This window comes from Dendrobates tinctorius, unplaced genomic scaffold, assembly GCF_039654945.1.
Source record: "Dendrobates tinctorius isolate UK_male_01 unplaced genomic scaffold, ASM3965494v1 ptg000011l, whole genome shotgun sequence".
Taxonomy (NCBI): domain Eukaryota; kingdom Metazoa; phylum Chordata; class Amphibia; order Anura; family Dendrobatidae; genus Dendrobates; species Dendrobates tinctorius.
In genome coordinates this window covers 59,045,616-59,067,945 of record NW_027361679.1, presented here as the reverse complement: position 1 = coordinate 59,067,945, position 22,330 = coordinate 59,045,616, and the positions used below count along the sequence as shown (strand labels likewise).

Below are 22,330 nucleotides of genomic sequence, written 5' to 3'. Positions count from 1 at the left end.
AGTAAACTGTAGTAGGGGTCCTCTAAAGGTTCACTAGATATGTAGCTACAGGCCCTTCTTTACATTTATTTTCAGGAGGCGCATAAACACTCAGCTGCAGCGACCAAGTGGAAGAGTAACAATTGCCCTGTCTGCTCTGCTAGACTCCCAGAAGGGCATCTTAAAAAAAAAAACTATGCGAAAAATGCATATCTTGATTACTGAAGGAGGAACAGACACCCCTACTGGACAACATTAGATCCATGAGATAAGGGAAGAGGTACAAGCAACAGTCTCTGCACAGGTTCCAGCACAGTCCCCCCGTCCCAAAAGACCTAGATGGAATGAGGATCCAAGCCCTGAGAAGGAGAGGTATCTGCCTACTCCATTTTTGATTCAGATGAGGGCGAATGTTCCTCAGCAGCAATTCCGGAAGGGAGGAAAAAATAACTTTTCCTGTGAGAATACGGACATGCTTGTGCAGACCGTTAGGAGTACCATGAAGGTAGGGGACTCTGCAGAACCATTAACAATCCAGGACAAAATGTTCGGAGGCTTGAGGGCTCGCAGGAATAGTCTTTCCAGTGAACCATCACATAACAGCAATGATTCTGGAGGAGTGGGAAGATGTCGGCAAGAAACTCGCAGTCCCAAGGGGATTTAAAAACCGCCTTCCCTTTGATCCAGAAGAAGCAAAGGTTTGGGAATCGGTTCCAAAAATCGATATCCTGGTGGCTAGAGTCTCAAAAAAGACAGCAATCCCTTTTGAAGACTCATTGGTCCTTAAGGACCCTATGGACAAGAGATCGGAAGACCTCCTGAAGAAAGCCTGGGAGTCCTCAGTGGCCATCCATCATGAAGGCAAATATATCGGCTACCTCAGTGGCCAGGTCTAGGAGCCTATGGGTGGAGGAATTGGAAAACCAAATTAAAAACCAGACACCAAGAGAAGAGATCGTTAGATCACTACCACTTTTGAAGATGGCGACCGACTTTATGGCAGACGCCTCAGTGGAATCAGTCCGCTTTGTTGCAAGAAACAATGCACTGTCCAACGTAGCGAGGCGAGCTCTGTGGCTTAGGTCATGGATGGCAGACACCCAGTCTAAGAACAAGCTATGATCAATACCGTTCTCGGGGGAAAAACATGTGGACGGTCCAGTGCTGGATGAGCTACTTGAAAAGGCGTCCGATAAAAGGAAGGGCTGTCAAAAAGAATACCGTCCTTTCGGAGGACTCTCTCCCACCCCAGGCAGGACTATAAAGGGAACGGGAAGTCTGGAAGGTGGAGTTACTCCAAAGGCGGGAAAGGGAGAAGTTCCTTCCAGGATCAGGAGCCAAGACCCAGTAGGCTTTGACGCCTGAGGAGTTGGGGGAGACTCCAAGGCTTCCTCAGGGGTTGGCAAGAGATCACCCAGAATCCTTGGATCCTAATTACAGTGGCACAGGGGTACAGGATACAATTTACCCAGTTACCTCCCAGAAGGTTTTGCCTCACCCAGGCCCAGTCCCCAGCAATACATCAAAGGCTCCTGAAAGACATTCAGGACCTTCTAGAGATGGAGGCCATAGTGGAGGTTCTTATCTCCGAGATTTCGGGTGCATTATTCAATGCTCTTCTCCATAAAAAAAAAAAACAAAACAGGAGAATTCCAGACAATAGTCAACCTTAAACCATTAAAAACATAGGCGTCCTACAAACAGTTCAAGATGGAGTCACTCAAGTCTGTTATACCATTGATTAAAAAGGACTCTGTAATGAGCACTGTAGATTTAAAGAGTGTTTATTACCACCTACCGATCCAAGCATATCAAGATGCGACTATCCGAAAGGGTAAAAGAGTCCCTGTCATGGTGGACCTGTACAGGAAGGCCTTGGAGGACGTCTCCGTGTGTCAACATCACTACGGATGCAAGCCTCACAGGCTGGGTAGCACACATGGAAGGAAGTTATCTTCAAGGAGCTTGGCCCACAACAGTACGCAGGGCTGCCACTAGGAATTTCGGGGCCCCATACTGGCAAAATTTTCGGGGCCCCCTTGAGACTCCACTCAGGCTCCACCCCTCTAACTGTCCACAGTCCCACCGCTCTCTTGGAAAAACTCCACTTCTCACCTATCACACATTAACAGTTCCCATCACCAGGTCACACATATAGCCAGCAGCTTTTGCTTTGGCCAAAAGATTTTTTTTAAGCCGTCACCATAACAGGGTAGACACTTTTGGCCGGGCCCTACTCTACCCTATTAAATATTTGTTAAAATATGCAATACACTTTAGGTATATTTTTATTTATTTTTCAATTATTAAAAATGACCAATAGTGACCTATAATATCACATACAAGGAACAAATACCATCGCACTATGTCCAGACCACATACTACCACCACATAGTGACCTATAATACCACATACAAGGAACAAATACCGCTACACCATGTCTAGACCACATATTACTACCATAGTGACCTATAATATCACATACAAGGAACAAATACCATCGCACCATGTCCAGACCACATACTATCACCACATAGTGACCTATAATACCACATACAAGGAACAAATACCGCTACACCATGTCTAGACCACATATTACTACCATAGTGAACTATAATATCACATACAAGGAACAAATACCATCGCACCATGTCCAGACCACATACTATCACCACATAGTGACCTATAATACCACATACAAGGAATAAATACCGCTACACCATGTCTAGACCACATATTATTACCATAGTGACCTATAATATCACATACAAGGAACAAATACCATCGCACCATGTCCAGACCACATACTACCACCACATAGTGACCTATAATACCACATAAGGAACAAATACCGCTACACCATGTTCAGACCACATATTATTACCATAGTGACCTATAATATCACATACAAGGAACAAATACCTCCGCACCATGACCAGACCACAAATTACCACCACAGTGACCAAATAATAGCACATACAAGAGACAAATACCACCGCACCATGCCCAGACCACATATTACCAGCACATGGTGACTGAATACTACAATACTGACCATTAATAAAAAAACATAATACTATGACCATAAGTGACATTATACACAGGAGATCTGTATTTAGTATGCAGTGTCTGTGTACAGGTAATATAGTGATCAATGACATTTATACATTGGAGCTCTGTATATAATGTACATGTAACACCGTGATCACTGGTGACATTATACACAGGACCTCTGTATATAGTATACAATGTATAGTGTCAGTGTACAGGTAACACACTAACTCACCAATGATGTCTCTAGGTGAAGTCCTTCATCCTTGCTTTTCATCTAGCACAGATTGCCATCACGTCTTCCAGACAGGACTAGTCTCTGCAGGAAATAACACAGTTATCTAGAGCTCCGCTTGCAGAACACATTACTTATTTTTTCCCAACTTCTACATTACACCACATGAAGAAAAAAAGGCAACATAGTATACTCTACACAGTAACAGGACCGCCCCCCCCCATTTAAAACAGTAAACTCAAAAAAATAAAATAAATACATCACTGCAGTAATAATATCCCTTAATTAGCCCCTATGGTAATAATATCCCCCATCATGACCCCGTGTGTCTCATTCCTGGCTTCAGCCATATGTTCTCTCATCCCACCCTCATGAGTATCCATTGTGCCCCATGTGATCTCCCCTCCTGCCCCATCTGTCTAAATAGTATCCATCCTGCCCCATGACCCTGCCGCATCTGTCTCCAATCATGCGCCGTGTCTCCAATCATGCCCCGTGTCTCACATTCTGCCCCCTCCTGTGTCTCACTGTCACATCCTGCCCCCAGCGTCCAGCATCCTGCCCCCAGCGTCCAGCATTCTGCCTCAGTCTCCTGCATTCTGCCCCAGCTTCAAGCATTCTGCCCCATGTCCAGAATTCTGCCCCAGCATCCTGCCCCAGTCTCCAGCATTCTGCCTCATGTCCATCATTCTGCCCCGTGCCCGTCTCAGTCTGCCCTCATGTCCAGCATTCTGCCCCCAGCGTCCAGCACTGTGCCCCATCATGTCCAGCATTCTGCCCCGTCTCACAGTCTACCCTCACGTCCAGCATTCTGCCCCCAGCGTCCAGCATTCTGCCCCCATCTCAGTCTGCCTTGGGTCCCCGGATCGCCGCTCTCATAAAAAAAAAAAAAAAAATTCTTACCTTTTATCTGGCCACGCTCCAGCGGCGAGGCTGAAGCCCGTCCCTCTCCAAGTCCCATGTGGCACACTTAATGACTGAATGAGGAAGTGGAGGATCAGAGCAGTGTGTGACGTCAGGTGAGGGCGGCGCTGTGGCTGAACCATTGTGCGGGGGGGATTGCGGCGCTGGCTGGACCATGGTGCGGGGGGGGGGGGGGGGGGGCTGGCAGGCGCTGGGTCTTCATATAAAAAAAAAAAAAAAAAAAGCTACAGAAGCCTGAATAAGATGCAGGGGGACCCTTGCGCAGACCGGGCTGCCAGCGTGGTCGGGCCCCCCTAATCACCGGGCCCCATACACATTTAAGGGCTGTCATGCCCTGATGGCAGCCCTGACAGTACGCAACAGGTTGTCCAACTACAGGGAACTCAGAGCAGTTTGGGAAGCTCTAAGAGGATATTAAGAACAGTTGAGAGATCAACACGTTAGGATCTTCTCAGACAATTCAACGACAGTATCCTTCCTACTATACCAAGGTGGCCCGAGGCACAGTCATTTGCAATCTGGTCTGTCTAATACCTTTTGCAGACACTATAAGCTGGACGTTCTGTCAAACCACCAGACGGCCGTTGGGAGGAAAGTCTTCCAAGCAGTAATCCCGCCCTAGTGGGAGTTATTTGGTATTTCTCCTGGTGGTGCTGTCAGGAGGGACGTCCTGGAAAGTAGGAATTAGTCCTACTGGTAATGGTGTTTCCAGGAGTCCATCATGACAGCACCCCTTATATACCCTCCCTTGAGATTCCTGTCTGATATGTGATATAAACATGTGTAGAGAGGAAATTCAATAAAAAAATGTTGCATCCATCCTGTTGTGGTATTTGGAAAAATCACTGAAGGGTGATGGTGGGGAGGGGCTATTTAACCGCTTCTGTGTTCCTGTCCCTATCAAGGATATGAAGGACAACCTCCCGGTGGTGCTGTCATGATGGACTTCTGGAAACACTAATTCCTTCTTTCGGCCTTGCTAACTATGTTACTATGTAAGGTTTAATAAACTTAAAATGTGGTTTTGAGCACCTTGAAGGGTGCAGTTTTTAGAATGAAGTCAACTTTTTGGTATTTTCTGTCATGTAGACCCATCAAAGTGACTTCATATGTGAATTTGTAATTTTCTTGTAAACATAAGAAATCGCTTGTGAAATTTTAGCCCTTATAACTTCCTAACAAAAAAAAAAAATTGGTTTAAAAAATTGTGCTGTTGTAAAGTAGACATGTGGGAAATGTTACTATTTAGGTATTTTTTGTGACACATCTTATTTAAGGGCATGAAAAGTCAAAGTTGGAGAATTGCAAAATTTTCGCTAAATTTCCTTTTTTTTCACATATAAATACAAATCATATCAAAGAAATTTTACCACTATCATGAAGTATAATATGTCACGGAAAAACAATGTCCGAATCACCGTGATCTGTTGAAGCATTGCAGAGTTCTTACCACATAAAGTGACAGTGATCAGAATTGTAAAAATTGGCCTTGTCTTTAACGTGCAAACCGCCTCCGAGGGTAAAGGGGTTAAGTGCAGAATCAAAGCTTTTCTGTACTATAAAAAGCACATTAAAAATGGGTCTTCACATCTGCACCAAAAACACATCAAATAAGGGGGAGAAGATTGTTATTGTGTAGATTTGTGTGGACGTCTGCAGAAAACAAAAAATACACTATTTCTGCAATGCTTGAACACTGCCTTACAGACACAAAAAAGCCAGATGTCGTATAGTGAAGCTACATCAAGATGAAAGAGTTCTGGCGGCTCCGAATGTGAATGAAGAACAAAAAATGAATCCACAGGTCTCAACTACAGATGAGCAGGACGCACAGATGACGACGCACTGCCCTGTGTGATCAAAAGCCACACCCCGGGGATGCCGGAAGGTTGGAGATTTGTGGCCTCCCATCCAGCCGCCAGGTACAACTGACCTTGGACGCTCGACCAGAGACCCATGAATCCATTTGCTCATCTCTAGTCCCAAGTGTCTCGGATACTGCGGCCTGTGCCGGATTTGGGCCTAGTTCCTGCAGTCTCGGGTGTTGGCTGAATTTCCCTCCCTACCATCACTCCTCTGACAACTCCTCCTGCCAGCTTAGAAAGAAATAGTTAATGGGGGTGTTACCAAAATTGTTTGCGATGCACAGCATGATCTGTTCCTGTTTGTTTTTCAAAAGTTGGAAGGTACACATACACCAGTGTGCAGTTTGAAGTGAGGTAACGTGGCCTGCTCCTGGCTTTTAGTAGTATCTGCAGCCAACCCCATGATAATGTCTCCTTCACTGCATGGCTGTTGGCAAGGAGCAGATTAGTGATGTGTCGTTCTTTTATGTGAACAACGGGAGTCTGCTCACCACTGGGAGCTGAGCCAATTTTTTTTTTTTTTTTGTTTCCCTGCTGTTTGCATAGCTTCTTCCTGCCTGGCTGGGAGGAGCTGAGGAGGAGACTTAGAGCAGGGTTTACAAGTGAGGGGATGACTGGCAATGCTTTTACTTGTGACTGGGCTCCTCCCACATGAACACATAGCTGTACTGTTGTTGAGGTAGGGCTAAATTAACCCTTCACGGTTGATCCAGTGATTTCCAAATTAGTTCACAGAATGTTGCTAGCAACTGAGAATAACCACACGGAGATGTGTCTCTGTATGGGAGGATCAAAGCAGACCACTAACCCCGTTTATTGAATCTCACATTACATAGCATTCTACTTAATTATGCAAAGTATACAGCTACCAATAGAATCGTAATACATTTAAGCCAATAGTATTGCAAGAAAATCGGAATATGTCCCCAGCTGCATGACGTAGAATATAGAACAATAGCACATTCTTTTAGGGTCTCATCTCATATCTTGTACAAGCTAGAACAGTCTGGTTTCATAACAGCCGTGAACTTTCATCTAGTTAAGTTACAAAATTTAACTCGTAAACAACAAAATGGCGTTGCAAGCACAAAAATGGATCCCGAAGAACAAGATGTCCCGTACATCTGAATACTGTACTTCACACTGTGATTGGCTGCTCAGTATAGTGAGTGCACACATGATCTGTGGTAGATCACAATGTGCAGTCACACAGACTGTCATAGTGTCTGACATAACAGTGGATGTCTGGCAGCTGCAGGATGAGCAGAGGCGCTGAGGTCAGGCACTGACAGCCATCTTATCCCTCTCATGATTTTCTGTTCCTGCTGCTCTACAGTGGGAAAATAATATAAATCTGAGGCAGAGAAACTCTGTGGACAGATCCGGGGTATATCTATAATATAACGCTCTAGGCGTCACTCTGTCCGAAGCCTTTATAGACTGTGCAAGCGCGACGCATCTGCGCAGTCTGGCTCCAGACAGAGTGACGCACCCCCCCACGAGATCGCGGTAGACGCACCCCCCAGGAGATCGCGGTATGCGTAAGCACTGAACGCATACTGCGATTTCCGGCACAACACCTTACCGATTCGGTGTTGCCGCGGGGTCTTGTGTCTGGCTGTGATGACAGGAGAGGGAGGGTTGTTGGGCCGAAATTGGCGCATGCGCGGACCACGCTTTCCAGCGCCATTGATTGAAGACACACTGCAGTGTCTTCACACTGCAGTGTGTCTTCAAGAAAATGGCGCCGGAAAGCGAGGAATATGCAGGCGCCGATTCCGGCCCAACAACACGCCCTCTCACATCATGGCACAAAATATTACCGATCGGATATTCACCATGAAGTCAGGAGAGGGCAGGTTGTGGCGCCATGCATACCAGGATAGGGATAAGGGGGTACCATGCATACCAGGATTGGAGGGTGAGGGGGACCATGAATACCAGGATATGGATGAGTGGGTACCATGCATACCAGGATTGGGGGATGAGGAGACCATGCATTCCAGGATTAGGGGGTGAGGGGACCATGCATACCAGGATTGGGGGATGAGGGGACCATGCATACCAGGATTGGGGGATAAGGGGACCATACATACCAGCATAGTGATGTGTAGGTACCATGCATACCAGGATTGAGGCGTGAGGGGACCATGTATAGCAGGTTGAGGAATGGGGTGCCATGCATACCAGGATTGGGGGGGGGGGGTGAGGGGACCATACATACCAGAATAGGGATGAGGAAGCCATGCATAGCAGGATAGGGATGAAGGGGAACCATGCATACCAGGATAGGGATGAGGGGTGCCATGCATACCAGGATAGGAGGGGGGCAGCACATACCAGGATGGGAGACCATCTAATATATAAAGCTCAAAGTATGTATGTATGTGTGTGTGCATGTGTGTATATGTATGTATGTCCGGGATAGGCATCCGCACCGTCGCAGCTACAGCCACAAAATTTGGCACAGTCACACGTCTGGACCCCGAGAGCGTCCTAAGCTATGTTGTGAGGCGAAATTTTAACCCCGCGCGTTCCAATTCACTAAACAATTTTGCCCCTATCTGCATGCTGGGGAAAAGTGTCTGCGCGTCAAGCCCCGCCCCTCACTATGATGTCATAATGCCCCTATCTACATAATGGGAAACTGTGTGCGTATCAAGCCCCGCCCCTCATGATGTCACAATGGTTGCCATGGGATGGAGGATGTGTGATGGGTATATGGGCACTGGACCGTGGGATGGAGGATATGTATGACGGGTATATGGGCACGCGCCTATGGGATGGTGGATATGTATGATGGGTATATGGGCATTCGACTATGGTATGGAGGATATGTATGATGGGTATATGGGCACTCGACTATGAGATGGCGAATATGTATGATGGGTATATAGGCATGGGACTATGGGATGGAGAATATATATGATGGGTATATGAGCACGGGCCTATGGGATCGTGGATATGTATGATGGGTATATGGGCACGGGACTATGGGATGGAGGATAATTATAATTTGTTATAACTAACCACAGTTAGGTACTATGCCCGGGCAGCGCCGGGCTCTTCAGCTAGTATACCAATAAAAATGCTCACCACGGGTTTATAGCTAGTATATAAAATAATAGTATAAGAAGTCAGCAACACTGACTCACACACAGGCCTCTAACTGACATGGCCGAGCTTTTAACCCCTTAAGTGTGCAATCATGGAATGTAACCTTTTTTTTTTTTTTTTTTTTTTATTTCTGCCCTTTCATTTTTCTCCTCCCCTTATTTTAAGAGCTGTAACTTTGACTTTGTCAGTGGGATCTTAAAAGATGTTGTGTCGGCTTGTGTTTTTTTATTTTATTGGGGTGAAAAAATTGAGAAAACTCATAACAAAAAAATTACTTGAGTTGCAATCTTCCAAAACATCTGGAACTTATATTTATTACATGTTGGGGTACATATGATGCTTTGATTACTTCTTAATGCATTTTTTGCGGCACTGTGACCAAAACCCCACAATTTTGGCACTAACTACCTTTTTTTTCTTGTATCGTTTTTACAGATCATGTTAATTTTAGATTTAAAAAGATTGTACTTTTGTGGACACGTTTATATTTAAATAAAAAAAAATAATTGCACTTCTTTATTAGGGCTCTTTCACACGTCAGTATCTCCGGTACGTGTCGTGACACTTTTCACACGTACCGATGTCTCTGACACACACAGACCCATTGAAATGAATGTGTCTGCGCACATGTGTGTTTCCAAGGACCGTGTGTCGTGGACGACAGCACGGATCACACGGACCCATTCAAGTCAATGAGCCCGTATGACACGTACCCCACACAGATGCCATCCGTGCAACACTTATCAGAGCCTGGGAATCAGTGTACAGTTTGCTCTGCTCCCAAGCTCCGAGTGCTGAACGCTGCCCTCATCATGGTTCCCAGCACCACCAGGGGATAATGATGAGAGTAATAGTTTGCTCCCAATGTCTCCACCTGTAAAAATAAGGATAAAATAAAAAAAAAAATCCTTATACTCCCCTGTCCTAAATGTCCCCCACTGTAATCCATGTGAGAATGACTCCTCCAGGGAGCGGGCCCCGGACTTCTTCTGCGCTTAGCGAGCTGTGTCCTGTCACTCACTGAGGTCCGGGACCCGCTTGCTGCAGGCGTCATTCTCCCCGGCTCCTCTGCATGAGCGGTCAAAAGCAAACAGGTTGGACGATTAGGACAGGTGAGTACATGGATTTTTTTTTTTTAATTTTATTCTTAGTTTTACAGTTGGACAGTGTGGGAGCAGACACTACTCTCATCATGGTCTCCTGCTGGTGCTGATCGCAGCAACCCCCAACCTCTGTGGCAAGGTAGGAATACTGCTATGCCAAAAAATAGGGTCAGTATCCCAGGTGTCCTTGTATGTGATACGTCTATTTGACAAACCAGACCAAATTACGGCTTGCTGTTTCTTAACAACCAATACCCCTGATCCCCACTATTCAAAATATTTTTGAACTGAGTAACTTACTAGATAAGATTTACATCAATTTAGTGTCTCCATCATTATGGCTCTTTACAGACACATATAAGTGTTTTTCTTTCACAGTGGTGCTTTCTTTATTTTTGCAGGATCTGTTGGGGTCAGTGAGGGCAAGCCGACATCGCGTGGGGGTTCCATATCATGGCAAGGTAGGGTAACCACTAGGTCGTAAGTAGGGCTAGTATCCCTATTGCTCTCTCGTGTGTCTCCTCTGCTCTTTCATTTAGAAGCCCCTTTTTAATTATTTGTGAATTAAAGCTGTTGTGTATATAGTGGGTGGTGAGTCTTTTTTTTTTAGCGTTATTTAATATGCAATTACAGCCTCTCCTGCTGTAATTACACTCTTGTAGGAAAACTTTATTTTTTTTGATAAGGCAAAATGGGGTCAAATAAATTAATGAGAACCATCTAGAAAAAACCCTAAAAAATTTTTTCCTGCCAATTTTTACAATTCTGACCACTGTCCCTTTATGAGCTTATAACTCTGGAACGCTTCAACGGATCCCACTGATTCTGAGACTGTTTTTCCGTGACATATTTTACTTCATGTTAGTTTTAAAATTTCTTCGATATGACTTGCGTTTATGAAAAAACCAGAAATAAGGCGAAAATTTTTAAAATTTTGCAATTTTCAAACGTTTAATTTTTTGCCCTTAAATCAGAGAGATATGGCACACAAAACACTTAATAAATAACATTTCCCACATGTCTACTTTACATCAGCACAATTTTGGAACCAAATTTTTTTTTTTTCTTTAGGGAGTTATAAGGGTTAAACGTTGACCTGCAATTTTTTTTTTTTTTCATTTTTACAACAAAATTTACATTTTTTTTTTTAGGGACCACATCACATTTGAAGTCACTTTGAGAGGTCAATATGACAGAAAATACCCCAAAAATTGACCCCTCAAGGTGCTCAAAACCACATTCAAGAAGTTTATTAACCCTTTATGTGCTTCACAGCAACTGAAGCAATGCGGAAGGAAAAAATTAACATTTACCGTATATACTCGTGTATAAGCCGACCCCCCCCCCCTTAATTTTGTCACAAAAAATGGGAAAACGTATTGACTCGTGTATAAGCCTAGGGTGGAAAATGCCGAAGCTACTGCCCTTATAATGCTGCACAGTGAGCGGCCCCTTACAATGATGCACAGTTATTAGTGGCCCCTTATAATGCTGCACAGTGAGCGGCCCCTTACAATGATGCACAGTTATTAGTGGCCCCTTATAATGCTGCACAGTGAGCGGCCCCTTACAATGATGCACAGTTATTAGTGGCCCCTTATAATGCTGCACAGTGAGCAGCCCCTTACAATGATGCACAGTTATTAGTGGCCCCTTATAATGCTGCACAGTGAGCAGCCCCTTACAATGATGCACAGTTATTAGTGGCCCCTAATAATGCTGCACAGTGAGCGGCCCCTTACAATGATGCACAGTTATTAGTGGCCCCTTATAATGCTGCACAGTGAGCGACCCCTTACAATGATGCACAGTTATTAATGGCCCCTTATAATGCTGCACAGTGAGCGGCCCCTTACAATGATGCACAGTTATTAGTGGCCCCTTATAATGCTGCACAGTGAGCGGCCCCTTACAATGATGCACAGTTATTAGTGGCCCCTTATAATGCTGCACAGTGAGCGACCCCTTACAATGATGCACAGTTATTAGTGGCCCCTTATAATGCTGCACAGTGAGCGACCCCTTACAGTGATGCACAGTTATTAATGGCCCCTTATAATGCTGCACAGTGAGCGGCCCCTTACAATGATGCACAGTTATTAGTGGCCCCTTATAATGCTGCTGCTGCCGCTGCCTCAATTAAAGAAAAAATAAAAAATATACTCACCTCATCCCTGCTGCTGCAGCTGCTGCTCCTCAGCGTTGCCGGCTCTGCACAGTGACTGTTCAGGCAGAGGGCGCCTGCTAACTGCGTCATGGCGCCCTCTGACCTGAACATCACTGCCAGAGGAAGCAAGACAGCAGGGGGACAGGTGAATATGGCTCCCTCCGCTATACTCACCTCTCCTAGCATGTCTCTTGCAGCCCCCCATGCTTATTCCATCTTCTCGGCGCTGTTTTTCCTGCTTTCATTGGTCACGTGGTGCCGCTCATTGCATATGCGCATATTCTGTTTGACTTGTTGGGAATTGTAGGAGGAAACGTTGGGAGCATTTAGACAATTTTGTTTCAAGTTGAAATGAACTAATTTTACTATTTAATCTGCTTTTTTTCCATACTGTGATCTGTATGTGTGTGTGTGTAGTGCAGATATCAGAGTTACTGTGTAAGAACCTGGAACATGTCTCCAAGGATTTATTTATAAGGATATGTGCACACGTTGCGGATTGCTGTGTGGAATTTTCTGTGCGGAATCTGCATCTCTTTGCAGAATCCGCAGGTCAAAATCCATGTGTTTTACCTGCGGATTTGGCCTGCGTTTTTACACCTGCGGATTCCTATAATGGAATGGGTGTAAAAACGCTGCGGAATCCGCACAAAGAATTGACATGCTGCGGAAAAATAAACGCTGTGTTTCCGCGTGGATTTTTCCGCAGCATGTGCACAACAATTTTTTCCCCATAGAATAACATAGTACTGTAAATCACTTGTGGATCCGCAGCAAATCCGCAACTCATTCCCTTATAATGATCAGTGCTGGCAGATGTCACAGCACTGCCTAATATAGAAACCACTTGTACAAATATCAGATATTAGAAAATAACACATCAGCAATACGGACAGGAGTGAGGGCCTGATCCCAGGAGCTTACACTCTGAGAAATGGCTAAAAAGCCTTCTCTAGACACCTGTACAGCTGTATAATGAGGCCCTGTCTTTATAGTTAAGAGACTGGAGTGATAAAAGTGGGGAAAGTAGCACTTTTTGCAAGAAGAGCCGTTTTTTGAGCCAAAAAGAGCCGGCTCTTTTTGGTGAGCGGAGCCGAGTGAGCCAGATCACCAAAAAGAGCTGGACTGCCCATCACTAGAGCAGATCACGCCCTCTCACCTCGGACTGCAGACAGTGAGACATTATGAGGGGGTTGTTGTGACAGCAACTGCTCACCCCCTCCGTCTGGGACATTACATCAGTATGCAGCTCTTCGCTGTTATCAGCCAGTCTCCTGATATTTGCTGTTTCTCTGCAGAAAACAGCGGAGGTGGCCACACCCCCTTGTCTCGGACTGGTTGTTCCTTACAGGGGGAGCAACACACTAATGTAGGATGTAGTGACCCCGACGGGAGAGAGGAGCAGATCCTGTCACAATATTACAAGAGTTATAAAGATCATAAAATTGCACTGCCCATCTCATCTTTATAGTTTGAGGACAGGGACAGTACAAAAAAATGTTTAGCTCCCCGGAGTACCCCTTATATCCTGTTGTTAATCCCTGACAGTGGTGTTTAACTTGCGCCGGTAGGGGGGCGCATCATTCATGATGTGAATGCAGGTCGCCAAAGACCCCCGAACCTGACATCCTGTTGTGAAAGCGGCCTGAATCTGGCGTTCATAGGAGATTTGTGATTTTAGCTATGCATAGCAGTGCTAATGGACTGCTTTGTATAGTACGAGTGATTAAACTATAGCAGCTTCAAGTCCCCTTGCAAATACAGTAAAAAGTGAAAAGTTTGTAAAAATGTGAGAAAAAAGCACGTTAAAATCTCTCCCCTTTTGCCCAAATAAAAATGAAACAAAACAAATTAAATTACTACTTATCTCTGTAGAAGTCTGATCTATCAAAATATAAAAGAAATTAATCTGATCATTAAACGACATAATGAAAAAAAATTGAAATGCCAGATTTTTTTTTCTTTTTAAGCCTCCATAACATTTGCAATAAACGCATTATGAGTGTCGGAAGCTAACATTTGAAAAGTTTTTTTTTAAAGCGAAATACAGCGGCAGTGTGTGAGTAGAGAGATCCAGCTCATGTTGCATTGCAATTTATATAGGGAGAGTCTCTGTGCATTTGTGGATTTCAAACCGTTTTTTTTTTTTTTTTTTTTTCTTTTAATTCCCTGCATAGGAAGAAGTCCAAGTTGCTTCCACATCTCGTATAAATGACCCACCTGGACAATTGAAAGGTACCTACATAGTTCAGTGTTACTTTTTAATGCTACTGTTTTACCTACCGTTAAAGCTCTGTTTTTATTGCATTTTTGCCACCTTGGCAGTGTCTGTCGTGTCTTCCTCTAAAGCCCTGTAAAACGTATTTGGATGGAATCACTGACTAAGCCAATGACTTCAATGAAGCAAATGGAGTTGCAATGTCAGCTTTTCTGAGGAAGACAAAGTGCAGATGGGAACGCTGTTGTGTGGCTAAGGCCGGAGTCACACTAGCGATTAAAACGGTCGAATGCAATGCGATAAAAAATCGCATTGCATTCGAACCCATGTTATTCTATGGGGCAGCTCACATCATGCGATTTTTTTTTTTTTATCGCATCCGATCCTCGGACCGAGACAATCGCAGCATGCTGCGATTGTCACCGATTTTCGAATCGGATTCCCCAATGCGAGTCTATGGATGCGATAAAAAAACGCATGGAAAAGGCACCAAACGTGTGACTTGCGATTAAATCGCACAACTTCTCCAGGTCTACAGGATAGGGCATCAGGCATTGGCATTGGATGTCAATTTGATGCTTAGATGCGATTAAAATTGGTTCCTTGCCGGAAAATGGGATGACAGACGGATATCTGGCCAAGAATTCTTTGTGCGATTTCGTACCGTTAAAATGGGACCGATTTTTTAATGGTTGTGTGTGACTCCAGCCTAAGATGTAATGTGAACATAGTCTTACTCTCACTTGTTTTGTGCTGTAATAACTTGCCGTATATACTAGAGTATTAGCCTACCCGAGTATAAGCCGAGGCACCTAATTTTACCACAAAAAAACTGGGAAAACTTATTGACTCGAGTATAAGCTGGGTATGCATGGTTCCCTCATCCCTATCCTGGTTTGCATGGCCCCCTCATCCCCCATCCTGGTCTGCATGGCCCCATCAAAAAACATAAAAAGCATAAACCATTAAACTTGCCTTCCTGTTCTCCCTTGCAGCGTCTTGTTCCGGTGCCAGCAGCTGCTTTATGCTTGTAAGCAGCGTATGGCAGGGACGTCATGCGCTGCTTACAAGCAGAGCACAGCTGCCGGAATACTCACTGCTCTCCACGCCAGGACTATGTGCGTGGAGGGCAGTGAGTATTCATTGCTATTTAGTAGCGTGCACAGTGTCAGCCACAGCCTTGTTCCCATGGGAGTGGAGAGAAGTGAATATTCATTTCTCTTAAGTAGTGGCCACACGTGACCGTCCGGCTGCTGCAGGAAGTCAGCGGCTGCCACTGACACTGCGCGCTTTTACAGAGAAATGAATATTAATTTCTTTTTAGTAGCGGGCACAGGCTTTTGCCACAGCAGCCGCCTCCTGTGACCCACTACTCCGCCGCTCCTCCTCCACCTTCTGGACCCTCACTCAAGTATAAGCCGATGGGGGCATTTTCAGCACAAAAATAACGTGCTGAAAGTTTCGGCTTATACTCGAGTATTTTCGGTAGTTTTAAGGTTGAATATAGACTTAAGTCCATCGAGTCAAACATGTGGCCTAAAATGTTGATTCAGAAGAAGGTAAAAACTACATGGGGCATGCATCAATAGCTCCATATTAGGAGAAAATTTCCTTCCTGATTCCATTTGACAATTGGACTATTTGCCTGGATCAGTGCTCCATTCCAGAATCTAGTGCACATAGCCTGTAATATTATATTTATCAAGAAAGGCATTCAGACCCTTCTTGAATTTAAGTAGTGTATCAACCATTACAACATCATGTGGTAGAGCGTTCCATAGTCTCACTGCTCTCTTACAGTAAATCTGCATCTGTGATTATGATTTAAACCTTCTTTGCTCTAGACATAGCGGTTGCCCCCTTGTCCCTGTTGCAGGTCTAAATGTAAAAAGAGCATTAGAAAGATCTGATATCTCTCTACTGTCTCCTCTTATATTTGTACAATGTAATAATACCTCTTATAAACTTACATTTTTCCAAACTGAGTAACCCCAAGATTAAAAATAAACCTCTTGATATTGCAGTCCACGAATTCCCTTAATAACCTAGTTTGCTGTTCTATGCACCTGTTCTAGTTCAGCTATGTCCTTCTTATACACTGAGACCAAAGTTGTACACAGTATTCTAAGTATAGCCTTACTAGTGACTTATATATAGAGGCAAAACTATGTTCTCGTCATGAGCATCTATGCCTCTTTTAATGCATTCCATTATTTTACTTGCCTTGCTGCAGCAGCCGAACACTGGTCACTAAAGTGAAGGTTTGCTGTCCACCCATACACCCAAGTCTTTTTCAGAGACCATTTTACCCAGTGTTTTACAATTTTAGTACATAATTAAACATTTTATTTCCTTCACCCAAGTGCATAACGCTACATTTATCTACGTATAATTGAATTTGCCATTTCTCAACTCACGCCTCAAGCTTGGATAAATACTTCTGTAATACTAAACTATACTCTCCTGTGTTGATTAACCCCTTCCTGACATCCGATGTACTATCCCGTCCACGGTACCCGGGCCCGTATGACCGTGGACGGGATAGTACGTCTACCGCGATCAGCGGCGCCCACGTGGTGAGCGCCGCTGATCGCGGCCGGGTGTCAGCTGATTATCACAGCTGACACCCGGCACTATGTGTCAGGGGCGGTCACGGACCGCCCCCGACACGTTAACCCCTTGCACACCGCGATCAAACATGATCGCGGTGTACCGGGAGTTAAAGGGAAGCATCGGCAGGGAGGGGGCTCCCTCCGTGCTTCCCTGAGCCCCCCACGGCAGCGCAATGTGCAGCGCTGCTGTGGGGGGCTCCTATCCTCCAGGCCCCCGAATCCAAGATGGCGACGGGGGCCTTCGGGGACCTGAGGAAGCTGGCTTCCTCAGTGCCTGCAAAGCGCAGGCAAGAGGAAGTCTGCTTCAATGCCTGTGACAGATTGCTGATCTGTCACAGTGATCTGTGATGTGACAGATCAGCGATCTGTCACAGGACAGTGATGTCCCACCTGGGACTATGTAATAAAGTAAAAAAAAAATGAAAAAAAAAATGTAAAAATAAATTTAAAAAAATCGCCAAATAAATTAGAAAAAAAAAAAAAAAATTCCCTCAATAAATCCATTTTTTGGAAATAATAAAAAAAAAAACAATAAAAGTACACATATTAGGTATCGCCGCGTCCGTAATGACCCGCCCTATAAAACTGTCCCATTAGTTAACCCTTTTAGCGAACCCCTTAAAAAATAAAAATAAAAAACGAAGCAAAAAATGATTTATTATCATACCGCCAAACAAAAAGTGTAATAACGCGCGATCAAAAAGACGCATATAAATATCCATGGTACCGCTGAAAACGTCATCTTGTCCCGCAAAAAACGAGCCGCCACACAGCATCATCAGCGAAAAAATAAAAAAGTTATAGCTCACAGAATAAAACCGACAAAAACATAAAAAAACGACCTAAATGAGGTATCGCTGTAACCGTACTGACCCGAAGAATAAAACCGCTTTAACAATTTTACCGTACGCGGAACGGTGTAAACGCACCCCCCCCAAAAGAAATTCATGAAACGCTGGTTTTTGTTCATTCTGCGTCCCAAAAATAGGAATAAAAAGCGATCAAAAAATGTCACGTGCCCGAAAATGGTACCAATAAAAACGTCAACTCGTCCCGCAAAAAATAAGACCTCACATGACTCAGTGGGTCAAAATACGGAAAAATTATAGCTCTCAAAATGTGCTGATGCAAAAACTATTTTACAATAAAAAGCGTCTTTTAGCGTGTGACAGGCGCCAAACATAAAAACCGCCATAAATAGTAAGTCAAACCCCCCGTTATCACCCCCTTAGTTAGGGAAAAATAATAAAACTAAAAAAAAAGTATTTATCTCCATTTTCCCGTTAGGGTAAGGCTGTGTGCACACGCTGCGGATTAGGTGCGGATTCATCCGCGCGGATTTTGTAAAATCCGCAGGTGAAACCGCAGGTCAAAAGACCTGCGGTTTTACCTGCGGATTGCTCTGCGGTTTTGTCCTGCGGTTTTTCATCTCCTCAATAGAGGAGATGGCAAACCGCAGGAGAATCCGCAGAAAGAATTGACATGTCAATTCTTTCTGCGGACTGAAAACCGCAGATAATCCGCGCGGAAAATTCCGCACCGTCTGCACTGCGGTTTTTGATTCCCATAGGGAATCATGGTACTGGGGTCCGCTGCAGCCAAAACCTCTGCGGTACCGCAGCAAAATCCGCAGCGTGTGCACACAGCCTTAGGGCTAGGGTTAGGGTTAGGGCTAGGGTTAGGGCTAGGGCTAGGGTTAGGGCTAGGGTTAGGGCTCAGATTAGGGTTAGGGGTGTGTTGGGGTTAGGGTTGGAGTTATAATTGGGGGTTTCCACTGTTTGGGCACATCAGGGGCTCTCCAAATGCAACATGGCGTCTGATCTCAATTCCAGCCAATTCTGAGTTGAAAAAGTCAAATGGTGCTCCTTCCCTTCCAAGCTCTGCCATGCGCCTAAACAGTGTTTTACCCCCACATGTAGGGTATCAGCCTACTCAGGACAAATTGCAAAACAATTTTGGGGGTCCAATTTCTCCTGTTACCCTTAGGAAAATAAAAAATTGGGGGCAAAAATATCATTTTTGTGGAAAAGATTTTTTTATTTTCACGTCTGAGCGTTATAAACTTCTGTGAAGCACTTGGGGGTTCAAAGTGCTCACCACACATCTAGATGAGTTCCGTGGGGGGTCTAGTGTCCAAAATGGGGTCACTTGTGGGGAGTTTCAATAGTTTAGGTACATCAGGGGCTCTCCAAACGCACATGACACCCGCAGACCATTCCATCAAAGTCTGCATTCCAAAACGTCACTGCTTCCCTTCCGAGCCCCGACGTGTGTCCATACAGTAGTTTTCTCCCACATATGGGGTGTCAGCGTACTCAAGCCAAATTGGACAACAACTTTTGGGGTCCAATTTCTCCTGTTACCCTTGGGAAAATGAAAAAATTGGGGACTAATTGATCATGTTTCTGGAAAAAATACGATTTTTTTATTTTCACGCCCGGGCGTTATAAACTTCTGTGAAGCACTGGGGGGTTCAAAGTGCTCACCACACATCTAGATAAGTTCCTTGGGGGGTCTAGTTTACAAAATGGTGTCATTTGTGGGGGGTTTCCACTGTTTAGGTACATTAGGGGCTCTCCAAAGGCAACATGACACCCGCAGACCATTCCATCAAAGTCTTCATTCCAAAACGTCACTACTTCCCTTCCGAGCCCCGACGTGTGCCCATACAGTAGTTTTCACCCACATATGGGGTATCAGCATACTCAGGACAAATTGGACAACAACTTTTGGGGTCCAATTTCTCCTGGTACCCTTGGGAAAATAAAAAAATGGTGACTAAAAGATCATGTTTGTGGAAAAAATACGAATTATTTATTTTCACGCCCGGGCATTATAAACTTCTGTGAAGCACTGGGGGGGTCAAAGTTCTCACCACACATCTAGATAAGTTCCTTAGGGGGTCTAGTTTCCAAAATGGTGTCATTTGTGGGGGATTTCCACTGTTTTGGTACATCAGGGGTTTTCCAAACGCGACATGGTGTCCGATCTCAATTCCAGCCAAAAACGTCAAATGGCGCTGCTTCCCTTCCGAGCTCTGCCATGCGCCCAAATAGTGGTTTACCCCCACATGTGGGGTATCAGCGTACTCAGGACAAATTGCACAATAACTTTTAGGGTCCTGTTACCCTTGGAAAAATAAGAATTGAGGGTGAAAAGATCATTTTTGTGGAAAAAATATGATTTTTTAATTGTATGGCTTTATGTTATAATCATCTGTGAAGCCCATGGGGGTTCAAAGTTCTCACCACACATCTAGATAAGTTCCTTAGGGGGTCTAGTTTCCAAAATGGTGTCATTTGTGGGGGGTTTCCACTGTTTTGGTACATCAGGGGTTTTCCAAACGCGACATGGTGTCCGATCTCAATTCCAGCCAAAAACGTCAAATGGCACTGCTTCCCTTCCGAGCTCTGCCATGCGCCCAAATAGTGGTTTACCCCCACATGTGGGGTATCAGCGTACTCAGGACAAATTGCACAATAACTTTTAGGGTCCTGTTACCCTTGGGAAAATAAAAATTGGGGTGAAAAGATCATTTTTGTGGAAAAAATATGATTTTTTAATTGTACCGCTGTACGTTATAAACTTCTGTAAAGCCCTTGTGGGTTCAAAGTTCTCACCACATATCTAGATAAGTTCCTTGGGGGGTCTAGTTTCCAAAATGGGGTCACTTGTAGGGGGTTTCCACTGTTTAGGTACATCAGGGACTCTCCAAACGTGACATGGCGTCCGATCTGAATTCCAGCCAATTTTGCATTGAAAAAGTCAAACGGCGCTCCTTCCATTCTGAGCTCTGCCATGCGCCGAAACAGTCGTTCCCCCCCACAAATCAGGTATCAGCGTACTCAGGACAAATTGCACAATAACTTTTGCAGTCCAATTTCTCCTGTTACCCTTGGTAAAATAAAAAAAATTGAACCTGAAGTATTTTTTTTGTGAAAAAGTTAGATGTTCATTTCTTTTTAAATATTCAAAAAAATTCCTGTGACGCACCTAATGGGTTAATAAACTTCTTGAATGTGGTTTTGAGCACCTTAAGGGGTTCAGTTTTTAGAATGGTGTCACTTTTGGGTAGTTTCTATCATACAGACCCCTCAAAGTGGCTTCAAATGTGATGTGGTCCTAAAAATAAAATGGTGTTGTAAAAATGAGAAATCGCTGGTCAACTTTTAACCCTTATAACTTCCTAACAAAAAAAAATTTTGGTTCCAAAATTGTGCTGATGTAAAGTAAACATGTGGGAAATGTTACTTATCTAGTTTTTTGTGTGCCGTATCTCTGTGATTTAAGGGCATAAAAATTCAAAGTTGGAAAATTGCGAAATTTTCAAAATTTTTGCCAAATTTCCATTTTTTTCACAAATAAACGCAAGTTATTTGAATGAAATTTTACCACTAACATGAAGTACAATATGTCACGAGAAAACAGTGTCAGAATCACCGGGATCAATGGAAGCGTTCCAGAGTTATGACCTCATAAAGGTACAGTGGTCAGAATTGTAAAAATTGGCCCGGTCATGAACGTGCAAACCACCCTTGGGGGTGAAGGGGTTAAACTGCAGAGTTTAGTATCCTCTGCAAATATTGTAATTCTACTCTATGCCCCCTACAAGGTCATTAATGTTAAAAAGAAGAGGGCCCAATACTGACCGATGTGGTACCCCACTGTTAACCCGTTGCTGACTTATTATGTACTATCCCGTCCAGGTGACCCGGGCCAATATGACCATGGACAGGATAGTACGTCATCGCGATTAGCTGCGCTCATGGGGGGAGCGCAGGTGATCGTGGCCGGGTGTCAGCTAATTATCACAGCTGACACCTGGCACTATGTGCAAGGAACGGTCACGGACCGCTCCCAGCATATTAACCCCCTCCACACTATGATCAAACGTGATCGCAGTGTTCGGGGGGCATAGAGAAGCATCACGCAGGGAGGGGGCTACCTGCGTGCTTCCCTGAGACCCTCAGAACAATGCGATGTGCTCACATTGTTCCGAGGGCCTAGTCCCTGCAGGACCCCGGATCCAAGATGGCCGCAGGGGCCTTCCGGGTCCTGC

General features: G+C 44.5%; 1 protein-coding gene across 5 annotated transcripts in view; it reads left to right on the top strand.

Annotated features, from left to right (window-relative positions):
• The window catches only part of CENPC (centromere protein C), a 274,172-nt gene that overhangs the window by 37,521 nt on the left and 214,321 nt on the right, over nt 1–22,330 (top strand). For 4 of the 5 annotated variants that reach the window (XM_073542570.1, XM_073542556.1, XM_073542574.1 and 1 more), the window contains exons 5-6: nt 10,676–10,735; nt 14,619–14,676. In XM_073542570.1, the coding sequence (XP_073398671.1) occupies nt 10,676–10,735; nt 14,619–14,676 (118 nt within the window). The remainder of the gene's footprint in view (nt 1–10,675; nt 10,736–14,618; nt 14,677–22,330) is intronic. The other variant, XM_073542563.1, reaches the window with a different exon arrangement.